Source organism: Lepisma saccharinum, chromosome 5 (genome assembly GCF_977018435.1).
Source record: "Lepisma saccharinum chromosome 5, izLepSacc3.1, whole genome shotgun sequence".
NCBI classification, from domain to species: Eukaryota; Metazoa; Arthropoda; class Insecta; order Zygentoma; family Lepismatidae; genus Lepisma; species Lepisma saccharinum.
Genome location: NC_139233.1, coordinates 12248267 through 12272697, shown reverse-complemented (window position 1 = coordinate 12272697; position 24431 = coordinate 12248267). Strand labels below are relative to the sequence as shown.

Below are 24431 nucleotides of genomic sequence, written 5' to 3'. Positions count from 1 at the left end.
TACTAACCACCTCCCCCACCCACACCCTTGCCAAGAAAAGGTGTACTCCTAATGAATAAATGCGATTGTTGTGAATTATAAATTTGTGATTCTTTTCATGTTGCTTTTCTACATGTCTGTGTTTATCACAATGAGAAAGTGAATGGCCAATGCCATACCAAAAATTAGAACTCAGGTCACCGACTTCATAGCATAGTACACTAACCACACTGTATTGGAGGTTGATCTGATTCGCCCTGACATACAATTTTAAAATGACACCAGAACGTTCTAGCAATGGTATAAGTATTATCGGGAATCAATATGAGTCCAAAGTAGTATCGATTCAGCCTTAACACAGCTAAAACCCCAAGGCAAAGTACTAATCATGATCATAATAATAATTATGACACCAGAGAGACTTTCTTAACAGCCATCAGTCTTTATTTGTACGCTGTTGCACATAATATTAATTATTTTTCTGTACATAATATAAAAAATACAAACATTATTTGGTGTAGTAACTTCACTTTTCCACACACAGAGGATTTCATCAGATTGTGAATCTCCAATCAGAACACTCTATCCTGATATCCACCATCCATAAGGGACGAGGTTGGCTTGGCTTGTCCAAGCTGCTGGGGATGCGGTCGCATGTGCCCCGGTCTCCGAGGAGGGGCCAAGTATTCAAACATGCTCTGCGTATGCTGAGCCAACATCTTTGAGAGATCACAGGGCATAGGATCGGTCCAGAAGAAATCATGGTTCAAAGCCGTATCACTATCATTCCGTTTGCTAGGGTCAAGGGTCAGCAGTTTATCCAAGAGTTCTAGAGCAAGGGGATCTTTAACGTACGGCCGTAATCGTTCTTTGACTTTGCGCTTTTGTCCTTTGGGGAGGTCCATCTTGTTGTATAACTCAAGATTTTCTACTCCTGGCCACATCTCTTCATTTATAGAGCCACACAATTGAGAGATGAGAGTCAACTGCTGCTGTTCAGTATTGCCCTGTGAAAATAGTAACATATGTCAAATAGATTACATTGTAGTTAAACTTCTATGGGCGGAATTGAATTGGTTTTAAATCCACTTTATACACAAATAGGCTACTAGACTGGAACTGGACCTACAGTTTAAAGTGGGAATAGAATCACTGTGCAATTGCCTCCACCATATATCAAACCCAGGATGCCTTGATTAACTTCTACAGGCTGGTGGTTGATGTATCGACCACCATGTGTATTGCGCTATGAACAGGCCAACAATATATCAACCACCACCACATTACCACATTATTTCTCCAAAGCTACACATGATATTTCAGTTCTGTCCTTTTTTGTTCATTTGTACACATATAAGGATATGGCATACTCAAATCTCAAAACATAACAGTTATTGTAAGTTTTGAAGCTTTCCTGACGATGAATGGTGAACACTCTCTCAGGCTATCGACCACGTGAGTTTCGGAAGGATTTCCAAGTTTTCGAGAGCTAACATCACTCTCAGAGAACATGAAAATGAGAGTAGCATTAGTTCCCAATAAAATTGGAAATCCTTCCAGAACTCACTGGGTCAATAGCCAAAGACAATCTATTCATAACAGTTATTACTGTATTTACGTGTGTATAATGCGTATCCTGGATTTTGATGGGGAAAAGCAATTATGTCTCGTATATAATGCGCAATACAATCCAGGTTCAAGAAATGGCTCTCTTATTTGTAAGTCATAAAGCTGTTGCTATGTGGAGAGGAGAATATCCTCTGATGTAAACAATAAGCCACCAACCCATGCCATCTTCCCCCCCCCCCTCCTCCACTGTGTCTAGCATCCCAAAGCTTTCACTCTTTAATCACCTTATTTATTCTCTAATAGCATAAAGCAGGATCAAAATTACCTTGTGGATTTGCAGTCCTGAGGAACTTATTTTCTATTATTTCTCACCCAACATATACCGCTGATACGCATCTCATGTGATGGGAGGTGCATGCTCGAATTCTGCCAGAATCAAAAATCGTGGGAAATGGCCTCTAAGCTTTTATATGTGCTTTTGCTCATTTCTTCTGTACTCTTTCTAAAAAAAAACTTCAAAATATATACTTTTTTCCATGAATATGGCAACAGCATTCCATTCAAGATGGTGAAATTAATATGCAATGTGGTTCAAATAAACTCATCACAAAATGAAGGAACGTGGTACTTTGGATGAAAGAAAAGATAAGGACAAAGAAAATAATTAAAATGTATTACTGGCCAAATAATATGACATATATGGAGTGCGTAAATGCCTTAATGAAAAAATCTTGTTTCCGCTATCTGCTAGTTTGAGGGTCCTGAATGGGGCCTCTTATAAATGTTACGTCAGTCATGGAAAACGTATATATTTTGAAGTGGTCTTTTCTTAGAAAAAGTAAAGAGAAAATGAGCAAAACCATGCATAAAAGTTTAAAGGTCATTTTCCATGATTTTTCACTTTGTAATGTAATGTTCTGCAACGCTGTTCTGCAACGCAACACAAGAAAAGCAATGCTGTTCTGGCAGAATTCGAGCATGCACCTCCCTTCACAGGATGTGTATCAGTGGTATTTCTACTATTACAGAATAAATGTATACTATTACAGAATAAATGTAATGGTTAAAGAGCGAAATCTTTGGGATGCTAAATGCAGTGGAGGGAGAGGGGAGAGGTGGCTTGGGTTGGTGACTTACTGTTTACACAAGAGAATATGCTCATTTTGGTCCACATAGAAACAGGTGAATCACTTAATAGGTATGATGTCACTAGATCTTGATTGGCATAGCAACAGCTTTACCACCTACAACTAAGAAAGCCATTTCTTGAACCTGGATTATACTGCACATTATACATGAGATAAAATTTTAGTCACTTTTCTCCATCAAAAACCAGGGTGCGCATTATACACGCATAAATACGGTAATTCCACTTCATTTAAAGGCATGTCACTGGGAACAAAAATGAAACCAATCTCCCTTTCTATGGCAAATAGCAATTCTGCTACAATTTTTTGTACATTAATGCACATTTGAAAAATGCGCACCTGCAAATCTCCCATCTGCAGAGGTTTACAGGTGGGAGAGGCTATAGTCAGCTAAAGGTGAAAGTAAAAATTAACCTCAACTCGATGATGATGGAATACGGTCTGATATTTCACCCACTTCACTTGGCTTCCCCCAGAGCACTCGCAACGACACAGAAGGTACTCACATACTTATAATAAAACAGTAACATGCCTTCTCTCTTTGGAAGTGTCCTGAGGAAGACAAGTGAACTTGGTGAAATAACAGATTGTATTCCATCAATGCACAAAGGTGAGTTTTTACGTTGCACTGTACTAAAATGTTGGTGTGAGCTTTGCTTGAAATACCGCATTATATTCTGTTTTGTTTCATTTCAGTTGTTTTGGTGGAAGAGCTCACTGAGTGCTGGCTGGACACTCAGTCTCACCACAGTCCCACCACACATGACACCAGGTTCCAGTTCTCTCATGGGTGTTTCTTTGTGAGTGTGCTTCATCAATTTATCTAATCAGCAATCACCATTGATGCCATGATAAGCCTTATCTGTAAAACTGGTACTGTATACGATTCTTTTCTCTCCTTAATTTTTTAATGCCACAAAGTTGCACATTTTTCTGGTGCTACACATGCAATACATTTATACACTTACAAGCAATTTTCTTGCACACAACATAAATTGAAGCCAATAAATGTTTAAAATTTAGTTAATTGAAAAAACTTTCAAAAACTAGTATTTTTAACTTGCATGATATTCTGAATGTTATTCAAGACTAATACATGATTGGTTGCTTTGGTTTATTTCACATCACTTTTAAGCCACTTTTGGGTAATAGCGAAGATGAGGATGAGTGATGATATGAAATTGACGAAGGGACACTCACAAAAAATACCCATGCAAGGCTGGGATTTGAACCCCGGACTCCTGGCATTGCTGTGCTAACCACTCTGCCACAGAGGTCGTCCCATAACTAATACTGCCAATGCATTACAAATTACACAAGCAATAAAAAAAATCACTCTTGAGATTAATTGCAGTAGTTATTCAAGACTGTAAGACACAATATTATAGCTATTTATGTGATCATAATATTTTCTTGTTGATTTTGTGTTTTAAACTTACCTGCATTATGGGACTCCTTGTCCACATTTCAGCCATGATGCACCCAGCACCCCATAAATCAACTGGGGGACCGTAGTTCCTGTCTCCTAAAAGCAGCTCCGGTGGACGGTACCACAAGGTGACCACTCTGTTAGTATACCTGAAAGACAAAAGCAATAATGTTATTTAACAATAAAAACTGTAATTTTTATCGCTAGTAATCAATGCTGAATTGCAAAGACCATGAGCGGACATAAATGGACACAATAAACATGTGTATAAAAGACAAAATGTGATTTCTATGCAATTCGCAATTAAAATTATCTGATATGCCATCTGGTGGGATTTTCTGGAACTGCTCTATGTAGGATACAGTGTTGTGTTGATGTCTCAAAGCATGGGAAATGTGTTCGAAAGAGTAACGTCTACTGTTCAATTTTTTGCTCCAAATAGTTTTGTGGGTCAGGACAAGTGAAAATGTACATGTGTTTCCACCCTGTGGAATCAACAAAATGAAACTTGTAAATAAATCATGGAAAACAGAATTGTTTGGCAGATTGGCATGTACTGATAACAATGAAATGCTGTAAGGAAATTACGAAGAATGCAAGAGTCCATTCACTTTATTTTCCGAAAGACAATTCTATTTTCATGAAAGTAAAGTTTTAAATTGTTCTTTATGAATAAAACATTTTTTTTCGAAAACAATGTTTTATCCCAGACCTTGTCGGTGGTATTATGTATAAAATTTGGAATAGGTGTAAGTCAATTAAGTGCAAAGATGAAAATAGTTTGAGAATTAATTAATGTCTGTAATCATAAAGGCAACCAGAAAAAGAAAATCTACATTCTAATGTTGCTGTTTCATTCAGTTAAGTCCCTTTTCAGTGAAGATAGCCTTGATGAAATTGTGAATTCTAATATCATTATTGTTATTATTACACCAGCTTGCCTCTTTGGGGGAAGAACTGCAACGGTCTGTTTAAATTTTTCTCCTGCCCAAGTTTTGCAAATACCTAGTCTGGCCATAAATGCTGTTACACACTATTTTGTGAATAAATTGAATATGGTTTCAGATTTTTAAATGTTCTTTTAGTATGTTACACTTACATATATTACACAAATAGCACCAATCAGTTTTCAAAATGTACACTTTTCGCCTTCAAACAGGCTCCAAGTCTCCCTGCCCAGACATCTATTGCAGCACTATGGTCTTGATGGGAAAGTCCGCCCCTGCTGCTATCAAGCAGCACTTTTAACTTTCAGTTATAGGGTACCTCTTCTTGCAGACAGTCCCCTCTAGCTCTGGGCACAGTTTGTAGTCCAAGGTACTGAGATCATGGTTATCAGATGGCCAATCAAAAGTGGAGATGAAATCGAGTACACTGGTCACTGTCGCGTCATCTTTTCCTTATGAGCTGGGGCAGAATATTTCTTGAACATCCAGGATTCATTGTGAAAATTGTTTCGTTCAACAGTGTCACGAAAGGGTCCAGGACACTTTCCACATACACTTTCGCACCACTTTTAAGCCCTTTTCTAAAAAATGAGGCCTGGTGGAACTCTCATAGCTCATCCCCCACCAAACCATGACTGAGGAGGGGTGGTGGCATCTCTGATTATTGGGAACTCTCTCACACACTTCTCGAGAGTTTGAATCATACATCTTTTCATTTTGGCGGTTAAAAATGTATTCAGTGGTGAACAATTTCTTATCAGTGAAGAGAATCCTGCAATGCCCATTGGCAACGTACCGCTGCAGAAGCCATCTATTTCAGTTCCCTCTGCTCCTTCACTTGTGTCATCAGGAAATTTCCAGTACTCCACCGGTAAGCTCCAATTCCAAGGTCTTCATTAAGTACCCTGAAAATTGATTGTTGTGAAATGTTCAGCTCCTGTGCAATTATCACTTGCTTCCGGATGGGATTTCGGCGGATGCAAGCCATCACTGCTTTAACAGCCGCAGCTGTTCATACGGTGTGAAGTCGACCAACTCTTGGGCGATCTTTCATGCTACCAGTCTCCATGAATCTCTGGATTGTGTGATGCACAAACCTTTTGCTGATCTTCGGGATTTTTAGGGGCTGGAAACTCTCAGTGAGTGACTTCCCAACCATATGCAGAGCAATTACAGCTACTCTTGTTTTCATATTCACCCCACTCAAGAAAGTGTGGGGCGTTACCCCCACACCCCCTATACGCCTTCATGGCGTGGTGCTATGCACAGGGGAGTACTTTACCTTTTTACCTTTACCTTTACCCTACTCCATGCTAAGCACAAGAAGATACATGCTTGCTCTTGCACAGCTGAACACACAATGGTCAGGAGTGAACTTCAGCACAAGCATGGTTCATGGGCCTGACTAGCAGATGTACAGTCCACGCTGAAAGTTTGTAACAGTATTTATGGCCAGACTAGGTACAGGTGAATTACATTATTTTCAAATTATTTCCGAGAGCCCCAGTTGCAACCTGAGATGCAGATGAAACAGCACAGCAACAGCTCAGCATTACTTTCTTCTGCGTTTTCATGTTATTTTTGCCTATCCTAATTAAATTCTTCGTTCTCAGCACAGCTTCACCTTCATTAAAAATCCCTGGAATTCACATCGCATTCGTAATATTTAAAAATATCGCGTAATTTAAACATTTCTTCCATACCAGCCATGACAACATGCTGCTATTACGTACTAGTACTGAATGTAAACTAAGATTTATCCTACATATTGGAAGCGACACTAACGCTCAGGTGGTAATTTTAATCGCAAATACCTTAAGAGACCAAAATATTCTGTGCCTGTATATTGAACTTTTACCCCATGGTAATAACTACGGCTAGGATTTTCATGACTTAGCATATTTTATTTTGGTAAGGTTGATTGATTGATTTAGTTTATTTTACTTCGCGTTTTGTGCCTCTTGGCTAATTTGCGAAGATGGGGATGAGTGATGAAATGATGAAATTGATGAATGGACATTCACAAACAACCAAACCCGACCGGGATTCGAACCCGGGACCCTTGGCGTCGCAGCGCGATGTGCTAACCGCTCGGCCACAGGGTCGGGCATTTTGGTAAGGGTGGTGTGTTCCATAAACATACAGAAATTCATATTATAAAGAAAGTAATTAAATTAGGGTGCTTTTTAAGGGCATATTTTGGCTTATTTGGCCATTTCTGCATGATAGAGCATATTTTGATAGATTTTCGATCATATTCAGCATATTTTCACTTTTTCAAGAAATATAGTCACTTTCGAAGTGGATTTGTTCTTATTCCTGTGTTCACTCGAAGGTTTTTTTTTGAGGGGGGGGGACTGCAGCAAAATCAGTTTCATTTTTATTTGAAAATTTACAGAAAGCATTCACTGTGCATTGCAACTCAGGGCCCATAAAGTGAACTAAAAATAGTACGAATGTGAAAATATCTCAGCATTTAGATATTGATGTTTGAAACAGTCCAGTTATAAGAGCATATTTTTCAAATTATAGTGCATATTTTGTACAATTTTAGGACATAAGAGCATATTTTGGTGATTTTTAGGTCAATAAAATTCTAGCTCTAGTAATAACCCTCTTCCTGGTTTTGAACATTAATTTTCATAACCTAAAAAACATTAAAGAGTTTGTCCAAGCTTTTAATTCTGAGACGGCGAGTGAACGTGGTTCAGTTCTGCTGGTGCTCACATAATGTTTCCAGTGGAAACTCAACCGCGTTCCCTTCGCAGTTTTTCGACCAACCCTGATGATGATTCCGAGATGGAATTGAAAGTTTGGACGTGATTTTTATCATGTTGTGTGTTGCTTTTAACTGGTACAATTATATTATTAATTAATATTTAATTAAACTATGGTGCTCTTGGAAAAGTATTCAGGGTAATCTCAGAGAATTATAGAGGGCTGGTGAGGGAAAGACCATGAGTGGTCATGTACACCACATTGAATGTCTGTAAGGAAGGGGTGAAGAGAAATGTTGGACACACGTGCCTGGTACCCTACAGTACCAAGATGGATTATTTTGTAAATAGTTCTAATAAATATTAGATTTATAGTACCTCAGAGGAATTGCTTCCCTTGGAAACCAAATTATGAATGTTAGCATGTGCTACCTATATAATGGTGCATACTCCTTCATGCTGTTTGTTTTGCTTCGTTTATATTTGAGTGTAGTATGGATTGTTTGAATTGTTGCTTTAAGTAACCGAACCATTGTGCACGTGCCTCCATCAGGCATCGAACCCAAGAGCCCTTGAGTGGCAGTGGTAGACCAAGTCACAGAATAATATATCTGTGGGCTCTGTCCGGCAGGAAAATTGGTATGGGGACACTCTCCCAGTTTCAGTTCTAGGCCAAACAGATATGGGAACTTGCCAAAGTATTATCTTATTTGTCCACTGGGTAAATGAGTAGGCTTATTTTATTGTTACAAAATATCCTTGCTTATGACACACAACACATACAAAATTGTTACTATTTTCTTGTGCAAAATTTTGCCACTTTCTTATTACTTTTATGAATGTAAAGGTATATAAATATGGAGAAACTAGTACTCACTTTATCTGCGAAACTGTTTTTTCTTCTTTGTTCTATTAATTTCACTGGCCACTGCCATCATCCTCGTTGGAACTCACTGTACTGTTGCTTGACGTGAGTCTTTTGTTTGTAGTTCTCCGGCCGCCGATAGGTGCACTGTTCTTAACTGTACGTCTGCGCCCGTGTCGTTTGCTGCTATTTCCTGGTGTTAACTGTTGTAGTAGGGGAATCCAGGTGTGGTGTGCCTGTCTGCTATTGATGTTCAGCTTGTGCGGGAAGTGAATTATGGCATGCGTTTCCTTTAATTTGGTGTCTACGAGGTGTGTGGGCAGTGTGTTTGAATTTTATGGCTATGGCATTTGATGTGTTTGGCAAGACCAGTAGTGGATTGGGCTTTTTTTTGCATCTGTTAGGTGCTGTTGGATTCTTTAATTGACCGATCTGATTGATCTGCCAATATAATGTGCCTTCCACTTGCACTCTGCATCCTATACACCTGAGTTATCAAGGGAGGGGGGGGGGGAGAGGAAGTACAGTTTGGGTTTGTTTAGTTTATCAGCTATTTTGGCATTGGGTTTGTGGACTACTTTGTTGCCATATGCTTTGGATATGTGGTTGGATGTGGTGGGATGGTAGGGGAAGGCAAACATTTATATTGTTTGCTGGAGGTTGATTGTGGCTGGTTAGGGTGCCTGAGCTGTATTTCCGCTTTACTGCACCAAGTGGAAAGTTGTGCTTCTGTGTAGCCATGTTTCATGGCTATTCCAGTGATGGTGGCTATCTCTTCTCGTAGATCATCTTCTCTGCAGCAATAGGAGAAGGCTCTTCGATAAAAGTTCAGCCACGGGTTAGCTTTTTGTTTAGGGGGATGGCTAGAGAGAGTGTGGATGTACTGGTTGCCTGCGTTTGGTTTTCTGTAGACAGTGGTTATGAATTTATTAAGTGCAAGGCTCATTGTGATGTCCAGGAAGTTGATCTTACCATGTTCCTCTTGTTCTACGGTGAAGTTGAGCCTGGGATGGATTCTATTTAGTTTGTTCCGGCGGCAGCCGGAGAACTACAAACAAAAGATGCATACCAAGCAACAGTACAGCGAGTTCCAACGAGGATGGTGGCAGTGACCACTGAAATTAATAGAACAAAGAATAAAAAACAGTTTCGCGGATAAAGTGAGTACTAGTTTCTCCATATTTATACTACCGCGTCTCTTTTCCCAATTATCAATAAAGGTATAATTTGTCTGCAAAAATTTCACCCTTTCCTAATTGTAATTTTAATATGTACATTTTTCATAAAATATGTTTACAGTTTATATATTCTATTAAATCAGCAAAGTATGAAATTGCTAGAGCAACATTTGCATCATGCAAATGGTAAAAAACACACATGTTACCTGTTTGCTTGACCATTCTTGTTTGCACTAAATGCCCTTGCTAAACCAAAATCTGCCAGCTTCAGAATTCCATTCTTTGTGATCAAAACATTGGCAGCCTTCATGTCCCTGTGCAGGATCTGTAATGCAGAAACACATTAGGACAATTCTCTGTGTGATACACAGGGCATTCAGATATGCTTAAATAGGTGTAGTCTTCTGTATAATTGATCTATCAGATCATACACAAGAAAATAAATTCTTTCTCACAATAACAATGCAAAAATAAATTAAACGACTGAGAGTCACAAAAATGCAAGCATTTATGAGATTTGAAGAAATTTCAGTGTTCCATATTAAGACTATACTCCTATAGGTTATGAAGCAAAATGATTAATTAACAACATTCCTGTATTTATGAAAAACAAATTTTTAGTGATTTCTTGTGGGATGAACAGGATATTTTTACCCTTGTGTTTGCTGCACTTTTTTAACTCTCTTCGCACTGAACTGTCTATTTGGTTACACAGTGCAACACCGACTCATCTACTTCGTTGATTTAGTGTCTAATAGTGTATTTGGTGTCTCCACCATTTACACTATGTTCTGGAGCGGCATAATGTGTGGTGTACAGCAGGGCTCAAAAAATCCCGGTCGTCATGGTGACAAAAAATTTCAGCCTGGCAACTGTGATGTTTTGCTGTAATATGTACGAAATTTTGTTGATTCTAATTGCAGTACATCGTAAGTTAGCAAATTATTTTTCTTTTATCAACGTTGTGAACATTCCATAGAGTCAGTAACAATTTCTTACGCTTTGTCCCCCAACACCCTATTTCCTGCTTTCTCAAATAATTTAGCAATGTTTTGAATACCGTGATGCTCAGCATCTTATACAGTGTGTTTCAAAAGTCGCACAACCCAAACTTCGGAAAGTATATCATGAAAACCGTAAGAGATATTTACAAAGAGATATTCTCTTTGCTCTCTTTCACCCCTACTGTGCCTGTTTTTTAATTGATTCAGCATGGCGTATTCATTGGAGCAGTGCGTGTGCGTTGCTGAAAAGTATTTTACTAGTCATTCTTATACTCATGTGCACGAGGTTGTCCAATAAAAATGCCCTGCTTCTTCTGTACCTCAGAAAGCAACTGTTTTAAAACCAGTGAAACACCAACACATGATCACACAAATTGTATAAGAGTTGGTATTTTTTTTTTTTTTTTGAAAATCAGTTCTCAGATGTTTTCAGCAAATTAAGAATGTTTTTTAAAATAATGTAAAAGGTAAAGTAAAAAAGTAAAGTGCTCCCCTGTGCATAGTACCATGCCATGAAGGCACATAGGGGGTGTGGGGGTAACGCCACACACTTTCTTGATCCGGTCGTGAGTGGGGGTGATGTGATCAGCATCACGCCCCTGACCGCCTTTACCTCCCAGGTACCCATGTTATTCGACGCTGGGTGGGCGCCGGGGCCGCTTCCATCGTTAGAAAAGTTCCCGGATTTGAACCGGCCGGGGATCGAACCCGGGACCTTTAGCATGGTAGTCAGATGCGTTACCGACTGAGCCATCGTAGCCCCCTTTAAAATAATGTAATTGTTTTTATTTAGTTAAAGGCTAACATAAATTTATGAACCCAGTGATAGCCAACAGAATTAGCTTAGTGCAGAAAATGCGGTGTAAATATCTCTTACGATTTTCATGATAAACATTTTCAAAGTTTAGACTGCGCGACTTTTGAAACATACTGTAGTATGCACAATTGTTAATAGGTGGTTTTCTGGTGCCTGATTTTCAGAGCTGGCACCTAGCTTTGAAGAAAATTTTTCGAGCACTGGTGTACAGTCACATGGTGCGTGATAAATAATCAAATGAACACCTGACACCGGGGTACACCTGCACTACACAGTGTGTTAAAAAATGCAGCACACTGGACGAGGCTACTCTGTTGCAGGTCTCTGTACGACTCCTTAAACTCCCTCTGGAAGTAATAGCAGTTCTTGGTAAGATCAAAGGAATTGGTATGTTAAGTCTACAAGGATTAGCTTATAAATATATTGTACTGGGGGCTGCCTCCAAGAATTTTTAAAAATTTAACATGCAAGCACCAAGCACATGCAATTGTATTAGAAATGGTGGCCAAGAGATTACTACAAATAAAGATTCTGTACCAGGCAAGTGAAAGAATTTCAACATGTGTAAGGTTGGAAGGGGTACAGATATAAACCATACACAAACAGCTGATTGTAAATGGAACACACCTAAAACCTAAAGAATTGTACAAATGTTAATAATAATACACTTTAAAATACATTCCTCTATACAATACATCAAAAATTTGTTTCAAAATATTCAGATTCACATGTGAGGTAACCATAATTTAATCATAAAATTCACTTTTACCACACAATATTTTACCTTGTTGCTGTGAATATAATACAAGCCATTCAGTAACTGCTGCATGACTTTTTTAATCTCGCCAAGGTTGAATTTTACATTCACGTTAGACAGGAGACCAGCCAGGTCATGCTCACAGAAGTCAAATACCAAGTAAAAAGTAGATCTGAATCTATTGTACTGTGTGGCTGAAATAAAAAGTAGTGAAAATTATTAACTGAAGAGGGACTGTTAACTTACAAAATAAGCCTAAATGCAAATATGCACAAGCAGGCATGCAGACACACACACATACAAATATAATTTCATTTTTCATGGATATGAAATTCTAAAAAATTCAAATTGCAAATGATGTTTACTAATAACAGCTGTCCAGCTAGAATATCTGATTTAAAAAAATAGTGTTTTCTTGCAAGCAAAGTGCAAAATAATTTTACCAGCACATTTATTAACATCTACAGATATATTGCTAACACTGATTGTGAGAAATATCATATATCTAAGAACAATATCTTTTCTGTTGACAGTAGACTATTATCAACTAGCTGCTGATAGTAGTGCAGAGAATGATTATGCAAATTTTTGTTTTGTTACTGATATGCCGTAAGTATAGAACCACCCTAACAACTGTAATGCCTTGCAATTACATACGTTAAAAACAATGAATAAAATTATGAAATAATGTCTACCAGAAAAAAGATAATAGTTAACACCATTTACTTTAAAACTTAAGATTTTGTTACTTGTTTATCATGTATGGAAACATCATATTTTACATATGGCTTCCCCGATGGCGCAGTGGTAGCGTTGTTGCCTTGTAATCAAGGGGTCCCGGGTTCGATACCCGGTGGAGGCACAAGTGGTTCGGATCCCACTTTAAACTGTAGGTCCAGCCCCGATTAGCCTTGCTGTGCATAAAGTGGACTTAAAACAACAAATCAATCAATCAATCAATCATATTTTACATAAGCTTCCAGGATACATAACTTATGATACGACAGCAGGCAAGAGAAATTAATACAAGATAGTGTTACTAAGTGTATTGGTCATACCTTTGGTCCTGCATATTTCAATAAGGTTGACAACATTCTCATGTTTGAGTAGTTGCAGTATTCTAATCTCTCGTAATGCTGTTATAGGAAACTGTAATAGAGATATAAATTCACATGAATAGAAACAGTTTCTTAACAATAATAAGATAATAAAAATTCTTCAGATCCATGGCACATGTCAATCTTTGTTTTTCTACCTATTCAATATTTTTGAAAAAAATAGGTGGTCTGAAATATTTTGAAATTCTTTAGTGTAGAGATGTGTAGAAGCCGTCAAGGACACTTCTGGATTGGAATGATTTCATTGAAAGTGATTGGGTTTGTAACAACCTAAAAGTGGCTGTGAATGTACAATAAGGTGACTAATTTGGAGAAGAAAGAGTGAAATCAATAGATTTTCACAATATTCCTGGTCTATTTCACACATATCTTCCCTCTCGGACATATCCACATCTCTCTAAAAATCCTGCAAATGACACTGGAGGTTTGCCCTAGAAAATGGTAGGGTACATTACTGTTTACACATCTATAAACATAAGAATCTCTAAATGCCACACTAAACTTACTTTATTTGCCTTCATGATGAAGCATAGTTTGCACGAATCCTACAATTTATCGATTGCTTTCCAATAATATAAAATCTAGAAAATTATTCTGAAATACTATACTTACTCCTTCCTTTTCATTTTCCATCAACACTTTCTTCAATGCTACTACCTTCTTCGTCTTCTTCTCACGTGCCTTAAATACTTCCCTAAAATGAAAAATATACATAGATTGTTGATTTGTTCTTATAGTAACAAAGAAATCATTAAAAATTATATTCTTCATGGTTTAGAAGTATGCTTACTTATATCTTAAAATAGCCAACCCCCGTGGTGGAGTGATCAGTGCAATGTGCTACAAAGCCAGGCCTCACAAGTGTGAACACTGTATCATTGTTTGACACATTATCTATTTAATTAGTCCATGTACCTTCATTATCACAACACAAAGAGTAGAAACATAATGTAAAATAACCAAAGGAGAAACAAAAGAAATGGCTTCGTATGAATAATAATATTGGATTGCTTGTTTCTACAAATAGAGTACAAATGAGCAAAAAAAATAGTTATTAAAAATTGCAATAAAAAACATCCAGGTCAAGTTTTAACACCACCATTATACACACACATTTTCTACAGGAACCTCCAATTGCTATGCTAATCTTTTTATTATGTGCCTATTCGGCATCATATGAATTGGCTGCAAAGAGGCATGATGAATACTCAATGTGTACTTGTAAAACAATTTTTATGTTCTATATGTATATGCACACTAGACCAAAATTAAAGCAACAAACAGAAATCCTTTCCTCGGGTGATATTTTTTGTTGATAAATTTGCCAAGTTTAACCTGTTGCTTTAGTGTGACTTTTTTGTTGATAAATCCTGGCAGGGGTGCCCACAGGGGGGTTTACGGTACAGGTTGCGCCATCGAGATTTTTTCTAACATCCGAACACAAAATGAAACGTTCAGGAGCAGCACTGACATTCCTGCAATGGTACCATGATGACGGCGATGATTTCCTCGACAGGATCATCACGGGTGATGAGACGTGGATTTCGCACTTCACCCCGGAAACCAAGCAGCAGTCAATGCATTGGCGGCATAGTGGATCTCCGGTCAAGAAGAAATTCAAACAGACGCTGTCGGTACAGAAAGTGATGTGCACCGTGTTTTGGGACAGGAAGGGCATTTTGCTCATTGACTTCCTCCCCAGAGGTGAAACGGTGAACGCTGACCATTACTGTGAAACACTAAGGAAATTGTGACGTGCCATTCAAAACAAGAGGCATGGCATGCTTACTGCAGGTGTTGTGCTCCTCCATGACAATGCTCGTCCACATACGGCTCGGCGCACAGCAGCTGTTTTGACGGAATTTGGCTGGGAGTTGTTTGATCATCCACCTTACAGTCCTGATCTGGCTCCCACCGATTTTCACGTTTTCTTGCACCTCAAGAAATTCCTGTCCTCCGGTGAGCGTTTTGGCAACGACGAAGAGCTGAAGACATCTGTCACACGCTGGTTCCATTCACAGGCGGCCGAGTTCTACAACAGTGGGATCCAAAAGTTGATACCACGATACGACAAGTGTATCAATTCTGGTGGTTGCTATGTTGAAAAATAGCTGAACCTTTGCTGTACCTGTTGCCAATAAATGGTTTCCTGAAACTGTGTTGGTTTTTTTTTAAAAAAAATAGGGAATCTTACTTTCTGGATGCGCCTCGTAGATAATGAAAGTAAGCTAATACATATAATTTGATTGACTAAATTAATAATTATTATTTAGATGAAAATAATGGGAATAACTCATTTGGTTTGATTGATTTGCTTTATTTTAATTCCCCTCTTGTGCCACTTATGGCTAATTTACGAAGATGGGGATGAATGATGTTGATATGATGAAATCGATGAATGGACATTCACAAACATCCATTCCCAGGCCACGATTCGAACCCGGGACCCCTGGCATCGTAGCACGATATGCTAACCACTCCATCACGGGGGCGGCTAACTAATTTGGAATTCAAATATCACATATCATTCTTCGTCTCGTAACTAATGACAAATGTACGTGTCACAATGTGGTCGATCTACACCTCAATGTCACACATTCCAGTATCCTCCAGAGTGTACTTCAACATCTCGAAAGTTACTTCATCCAAAAACACACTCGTATGTCCTTTTCATCCCGTTCAAAAATGCTGGATTATGCAGCAAACACACCAAGGGAAACTAAAACGGCAACTTAGAGAAGCATAAAAGTGGGGAAGGAAGACTGTAGAATGCAGAAATATTTTGAGGCAGTCACATTTTATTGAAAGTTACATATAAAATAAAATGCATATTTGGGGATGAATTTTTAAATATTGTCACATTTTTCTTTTCTCTTGTTGAGATGTGTTCAATTTAAATCAACCTCCCTCACCCTACGGCCTACCTGCCCTATTCCAGAGTGTGAGGATGTCACCATCCGGATGGTGAACACCTCTGGATTATAGATCGACTCCTGCGTTCCACCCCCTCGCCCATCCCAGGAGGATCGTCACTGACAATGTGAAATCACACTATCATATGCCGACATTCGACATACCACTTCTGTTTCTGTACTTGACTTAGTGAGAAGTATTGAGGTTGGCAACAGCCTAATAACGGATTTCTTCCGCATCATGTAGTCCGTTTTATGAAAGTACGCTAATGGAAGAAAAATGTGTAAATTACATTGGATTATACATTTTAAAATATATTTTCATTAAAGGTTTCTGTTTATAATAATAATATGTGATTATTGTATAAAATACAATCGATCACGTGAACAGCAAGAAAATAGCGCCAGTTTCGAACATGGCGACTTCCATGCATGCAGGAAGGTCTCCCGTGTTTTCAGAGTAGTCTTTCAGAAATACAGCCGTTTGAAAAGTAGCAAGAAGCAGGTTGTTCTTAATGTTTATGTGACGTTGTGTCGGTGCTATCCTGAGCAAGCAGTGAAGTTCGTGTCCAAGTGTAATTGCGTGTCTGCGGCTTTTGTGTTTTCGGTGTGGTGAAAGAAAGGAAAACGACCGGTCAAGTTGTGAGTCCTGCGAAAAAAACCACTTCGTTGCTCGTATAAACAAGTACACTGATTTTGAGATAAGCGCAATACAACGCGAGGTGCTTTCGTATTCTTTCAATCAAAGAGCCGTCCTGTCCACTGTGGGGAAGATGTTGATAGTGAGGATTGACGACAATCTCCCCAATTATAGCAGTCGACGTTAAATCGCCTCTTGCGCCACATTGAGTTCCTTTTTGGGAAGCAAATTTGACAGACAGTACTCTTGACAGGATGATGTCTAGCGCCGAAAATGCCTCAAGTTCAAAAAGGAACTGCTGAATCAAGGTAAGAAAATACATTACTTGCATGAGACGTGGGTAAATAATGTGATTATTATAGTTTTCTTGTTCTCTAGTGCACGAGAAACCGAGAGAAAGATAAACAATCTCTTTTTATTCCCCGGCTTATCTTTGTTTAGCTTCTGCTAAAACTGGCAGTATATTTGTGCACAAAGGAGAAAACAATACTACATGTCAACAATGTTGGGCAATAATTTGGTGGAAATAAAACCAAAAGGCTTGAATTTACTGAAACAAATCTCTCTCTCTCTTGTATAACTTTGGGGCTGTAATACTGAGAGAGGAGGGGGGAAGGGGGGTCCGTTAACCCAATGTCAGATAAATGGGACTTTTGGCATAGAAAAATATGTTCATTCTTGAACAAGAACACGTTTTTAATCACTTGTAGAAAATGTATTATACTTCAATGTGAAGATTATCAGTTAAAATACGAATACGTTTTTTTCATGTTACGTAAAATTAAAGGTTGCGAGTGAGCAGCATATGATGGCCGCACCATTCACATTACTCGAAGTGAGACGAGGGGTCCCGGGTTCGATTCCCGGTGGAGGCACATAGTGGTTCGGATCCCACTTTAAACTGTAGGTCCAGTCCCGATTAGCCTTACTGTGCATAAAGTGGACTTAAAACAACAAATCAATCCAATCAATCGAAGTGAGACGGTTGTTTACAGAGGGTCGGAAGGTTCGTGATTCTTACTTTAGTTTACGGGGTAAATATGCAATATCGCCCAGACGGATTTCTTCAAATTTACAGGAGAAAGTACTTATTGAAATGAGTTTCTTTATCATTCTGGACGTTCTTGGAGGTATTTTCTTTCACGGAAAGTAAAAACTTCGTATTTGAATGCTGCCGAACAATAATTAATCACTTTTTACGTAAGAAATTGGCATTGCCTGCCACATTATGCCGTTGTTTCCATTGTGTGCGTGCAGATGGCGAGAGCGTTGAGAGTCACGAGATCTCTGCAGTGTTTCCAAACGTGCCTTCTTTTTACGGAAATTTCTATTTTTAACTATGTTCGCTGCGCTTTCTTTGTCGTAAACACGTTGTTGTGTTTCAAGAAGATGATCATCAGCAGAACGTGTAACGACTCATGGGTGAAGAAATTCCAATCCATTCAGAAAACATCGAGAGGGTTTGGCGTAATGTCCGGCATTCAATTCCAGTGTTTGGAAGAAGAAAATATCACTTCACAGGATATTTGGTAAGAGTCTAGTTTACGTCCTTTTTATAAGGAATACGTGTCATATATCGTTGGAAAGGTTATTGTATAAGGAATTCAACAAACTAAATCCCAAGGCGAGGAAAAATCACCTGGAGGAGAAAATCGAGAAAAACCGATGTTGTCTGGATATGTGTGATTGAACGTACTGAGGACATTTCTCGATGATGAAGCACATATTTAGGGGTGAAATGAGTGCTAATGGAACCTAACCTGACAGGCCTAACCTAACATCGTAGGCATACCTCGTTCCCGTGAATGGTTAGTGACAGAAAGTGTAAAAAGAAAAACTTACTTACCCTACGGATGCCGGAGCGCCGGCTGTCTGCTAGCGTGGTCAAAACCTAACCCAACCTTATCGTGCATGGTTTGTGGAGGTAAACATGAAAAAAAAATCGAAATAGTACGTACTTTTCCATCATGAAGGTTTGAAACACTGATTGCGCACTGAAAATCGACAAAACACAAGGGTACTAGTTTACTATCCTTCGGACAGATTTCTTCATTTCTACAGAAGAAACTACTTACCGTAATAAGTTCCTGTAGTATTGTCTAACATCTGGAAGGTGTTTTGTGTGATGTGGGAATGTTTCATAGCGGAAATTCAACCATTCACGCATAGCCCCACGAACCATTTCCGGTAAGGTTAGGTAGGGTCACAATAGGTTACAATAGTTAAAAATTGGTTTCGAAAAAAATATGCGTAGCCCCACACACCATTCTTGCATAGCCCCACACACCATTCTCGCATAGCCCCACAAACCATTGACACATAGCCCCACAAACCATTTGCAGAAACGTACGTTCTTCAGTTACAAAAACACTTTTTTTAAAAAAAAATTATCAAAAAAACGTGAATACACGTTAAAAAATGATCCGCGAAGCAGATAGATAAGTAGAAATGTCAATAATTGACGAACCTCAGAAGTTATAGGTGTCCGAAGGATAGTAACATTTACCAAATAATTCTACAATGATGCAAGCAATGCGTACATACAAGAAAAACTATATCGTGAATGGTTTGTGGGGCTAACGTCAATGGTTCATGGGGCTAACGTCGATGCTTTGTGGGGCTAACGGCAATGGTTTGTGAGGCTAACAAGGTATTAGCATAATTTCAAATCCGGCCACGAAATTAGGTATTTTTCGGTGAAGAAGGTTGGAAACACTGCATACACACTCCAAATCGACAAAACACTGTCACAACGCGCGATGAACCAGTACGCTATCGCCACATTGTGTGTTACAGAACCGGAAAAACGAAAAACATTCAGTACCTGTAAATTTAAAAAAATAAAAATTATTTTCGTTAGAAATTTATTATTACACCTAAAGAAATGTTCCGCAATGTTAAAAAGTGGGAAAGAAATTATTTCCAGGTGTTTCCACTATACGCAAGTAGTACCCTGAAGGGAATATAACAAAGGGCACAAGAAAAGTAACTGAGGCAGTGGTGCGTATGTAAACGAATAGACATTTCATATGGAAGAATAAAATTTGTTCCAACAAAACTCACCATTCGAATTTAACTGTCAAGAGTTTTTAAGGTTTTATAGTACATACTTTTACAGGGTTATTTCCCATACAGAAATGATATTTTAGTTTTGTGCTCCTACTTACCCGAAAGTGCCTTGTCCTATTTTTGCTAATTTTTCGTATTTAGAAACTTCGTCACAATAAGGAAATTCATATTCTTCTATGTACTTTTCCTTCTCTTTGCTATTCATGTTTTATGAAAGTAGACCTGCGTCAAGGATGGAGCGCAACAACGACTTATAAGTTCTTAAAGCATGATACATAAAATTATTTAAAAAGTATTTAATTATTTTGTTTTCTTGCCATAAATAACAAATACACTCTCCATTAAAAAGACATTGCACAATATGATGTAAACACCACAGCACAGATTACTCTACTGTAGCAAAAGTAACAGTAATAAGAATTTCTCCTCTTGTCGTTTTCGTCAAGAGACCGTGTCCGAAAGGTGCAACTTCAAGAATGGCCTCGCAGGGTCTTGGATTGGAACTGGAAGCGGAAATCTTGCGAATTGCACATCGACTCCAAAGCCAAATACGCTCGAACATAATGGGGGCCTCCAGGATCGCTCAACATAGTAGCAAACGTTGACCTGCTACGTCACACAGTTTTATTGCCTTTCCTGGATGCAAGAGTTGAGAAGTAGCGACCTTCCACCCGATAACAATTGAAAATCGCTTTGCGTTGCCTTGTGGCGTCTGCAGCGAAAATGACAGGGCGTGTTGGGCTGTTGAATACGGTGGTACTATTCATGGATTATGAATCGATGTGATGACATATACGTATATGGATGTTATTTTCAAAAAGAAAGTGTGTGCTAAATCTCAAAGTAAAACATGAGTAGATCTAGATCTGTGTCTAGCAGTGGCGAAGCTAAGGCGTAAATACTGGTTAGGCTGAAAAATCTGCTTATATTTTTTTTATACAGCAGGTCCATGCGTTGTTTCTTGTTGGTCGCAAAAGTATCAATTACTCTTTCCTTGAAGCCTTGATCAATAGAAAGTTCTTTAATCAGTTTTTTTTTTCAATGGCTATTGTACTGAGAGAACTTAATTTTTCATTTTTCATTGAATTACAGAGATATTTTTTTTTTTTTTAAGGGTGCTCATACTTCTTTCGGAGGAAGCTGTTGTAACAGGGAATGTCAAGACCAACTTGATAAGTTGTGTTACTTCTTTGTAGATTGTTTGAAGATCATTGCTAATTGAATTTTAGAAGGTCTGCAGGAGGTAAATGGTTTTCTTCATCAGCATAGATATTCTTTAAATCATTTTCTAATCGTTCTTTGTTGAAAAATGGATATGTGGACAGAAAGTATTTAATTTCATCACAGGAAAATGTAGTTTATATCCCCCAAAGCTATTTTGGTCTACCAATTCAACAAATTTTACCTTTTCAAGATCTCCATAACGTATTTCCATTTGTACAGTCAGTGTGTCCAAGATTTCGTAGGTTAAGCAGGGTTGGCATGTTTAAAACAAAAGTGTTTAAAACACTTTGTTTTAAACGTTTAAAACACACGGCTTTGTTTTTTTTATAAATGTTTTAAACGTTTAAAACAATGTGTTTTAAACATGTTTTTTTTACAAGTGTTTAAAACACATTTTGGTGGTAGATATTTTATAGTCTGTGATAATTTTTTTGTTTGGCAACCCTGTTTTTCATTGAATCTGTGTCAATTAATCCGTGCTTTACAGGTCTCACTCATCGCACAACACTTGAGCAACCTAATGTTCTGACGTCACGGGAGAAAGCATTTTAATTTTAGGCTAAATGCCTATGTTGTTAGGTTAGGCAGACTAGCTATGTATGCACAAGGTAGCAAAATTGTTGTGCGACAAGAAAGACCCGTGCTTTACTGTAGAAATCGAAACCTCTCAGTTCCTTGTTTCGTATCGTCCTGTAAGTTTGAGACTGGTGGAAGCTTGAAATGGAAACTAATATCTTAATACACAATGCGTGATTTTGATCATGACCTGATTTCTTTTTCTTTTGCGATACGATTCATTGGTCTGTATAACTGAATGAAGCGCAGATGCTTACTTTTGGTAACATAATTTTGTACTTTGAAAAAATTCATCTGGAGAATCTATTATGACACTGCGGTTTTTTTTCTGCTATATAAACTGTTCAGGCAGCAGGAAAAATTTAACCGTGATTTTTTCAAGATAAGGATAGGAATTCTATAATATTTAGTTTCTTGAAATTTAGATTAATATAAATCCTAACCTACTTCAGTAGTGGCGGAAAAAGGGGATCTATTACCAACAACTTTTGTCCCTGCAGTCACGGGCGCCGACTTGTCAAAATTATTGGGAGGGGGCTCTGATCACTGAATAAATTAATGACTCACTCTCTCCTTTTTTTAAGTTTTGGCCGCAGTGTTCGGAATCTCATAAAAGCTAGGGGTGTGCGGGACCCCGAAAAGTCAGGACCGGGATCGGGAAAAAAAAATTCCCGTTCCGATCCGGACTTCGGGAAATGATTTCCCGAATTTTCGGGATCCCGTGCAGTCGGGAAATACCGAATGCTCATTTGAAAATGTCGTTATTTCTCGACGTTTTCTGCATTGTCAATTTCTGGAACTTACCGTAAATTGTTAGTTTTTAATCCAGAAATCACTTAAAGTGAAAATGACGTGTATAATTCGAGATTTTCAGAGCTTCGGGAAATTTTGAACATTTCCTGACTCAGTAGGGAAATTGAAAATTTTTCCCGTCCAGATCCCGTCCCGCACACCCCTAATAAAAGCCCATGAATTCTTCAAAAATATCATTTTTTTATTCACAGTTCGAATGCAGAATATTAATTGTCCACGGATGGATGTGTCACAAGTTTCGTCAACCATAATAGCAAAATATTCCCGACTTTTATTCTCTGCTACAACGGAGCGCGAAACAGATCTCCCTAATATATCAATGATCTCGTTCTGAATGTCATGCGAGAGCCATTTGTAGCCCGAACGTCCCATCCACTACCCTAGTTCATGCACATCGTCTTTTGAAACTTTTTTTTAGTAAAAATTTTAACAATACTCATAATTACATACTTAGTATATACTAGTAATAAATCATGCGTTTTGCTGTCTCTGGTCATAGCCTCCCTAAAGTTGATGGTTTAGCGGTTTCAGTCCCCGAAAGTTGATGGTCTAGAAAATTTTACATGTTTATTAAAAGTTAACTTCATGTGGTACAATTCAGAGTAAACTTTACAAGAGAAGCAAAATAATACATTAGATCCTCTTAAGCAAAATTATTGGTGGGGCTCTGCGCCCACATTGTTAATATTGGGGGGCTCGAGCCCCCCAAGCCCCATGGAGTCGGCGCCTATGCCTGCATTAGAGGTGTGCGGGATCCCGAAAAGTCGGGACCGGGATCGGGAAAGAAAATTTCCGTCCCGATCCCGACTTCCGGAAATGACTTCCCTACTTTTTGGAATCCCAAGCAGTCTGGAAATTCCGAATGGTCATTTTAAAACGTCGTCAATTCTAGACGTTCTCTGCATTGTTGTTTTGTACCAGAAGTGCAAAAACAAGCACTTAAGATGGAAATTACGGGTAGAATTCGAGATTTCAAGAGCTTTGGGAAATTTCAAACACATCCCGTCCCGAAAATTTTCCGACTTTTTCGGGAAATTGAGAATTTTCCCCGTCCCGAATGTCGGGATTTAAAGAATTTCCCGTCCCGACCCAAAAAATTCTGTCCCGCACACCCCTACCCAGCAGTATGGTAAACCTTATCTCCAAAGGGAAATAAACTGTCCTTGTCGCCAATGTACTCATAAAAATGAGTATTTTTTCTGTTTAACGACTTTAACTATAATTTACTGGGAAAAGGTTGAATTTGTTTTGTTTAAAACATGTTTAAAACATGTTTTTTTAACTCATGTTTAAAACAAAAAAAACATGTTTTAAACATAAAAAACAGTTTGTTTTGTTCTTTTTAAAAAAAACACAAATTTTGCCAAAAGCCTCACAGTTCGGGCCGAACGCGCTCTCTCTTTCTGGCCTGACTGAAGAGATATCTGGAAGGATCGGCGGAACCAAATGTTCGGATTACATAGTTTAATTCGTTTGAACGAACTTTGATTGTTACAGGGTACAAGAACATTTTAATTTCAACATTGTTTGGGTAGGCTAAGCCTCATAGGAGCTTCGCCACTGGTGTCTAGAGATACAATTGGGGGGAAATGTTATATTTCTAATTTGATAGCTTTGGTTACAACAATTTCTCTGTGGTTTCAAATTTCTTTCTCCAAAATAATACGTA

The 24431-nt window shown here is 38.3% G+C and overlaps 1 protein-coding gene across 1 annotated transcript; it reads right to left on the bottom strand.

Moving 5' to 3' along the window:
• Positions 1-398: 398 nt before the first annotated feature.
• Positions 399-20520, bottom strand: Cdk9 (Cyclin-dependent kinase 9). The gene is made up of 7 exons (XM_083123068.1): positions 20248-20520; positions 14141-14222; positions 13469-13559; positions 12438-12604; positions 10039-10157; positions 4136-4274; positions 399-986 (listed from the first exon to the last, which is right to left on the bottom strand). Exons 1-7 carry the CDS (start codon positions 20352-20354, stop codon positions 552-554), a joined length of 1140 nt encoding a protein of 379 aa, XP_082979194.1. The 5' UTR covers positions 20355-20520; the 3' UTR covers positions 399-551.
• Between the last annotated feature and the right edge of the window lie 3911 nt (positions 20521-24431).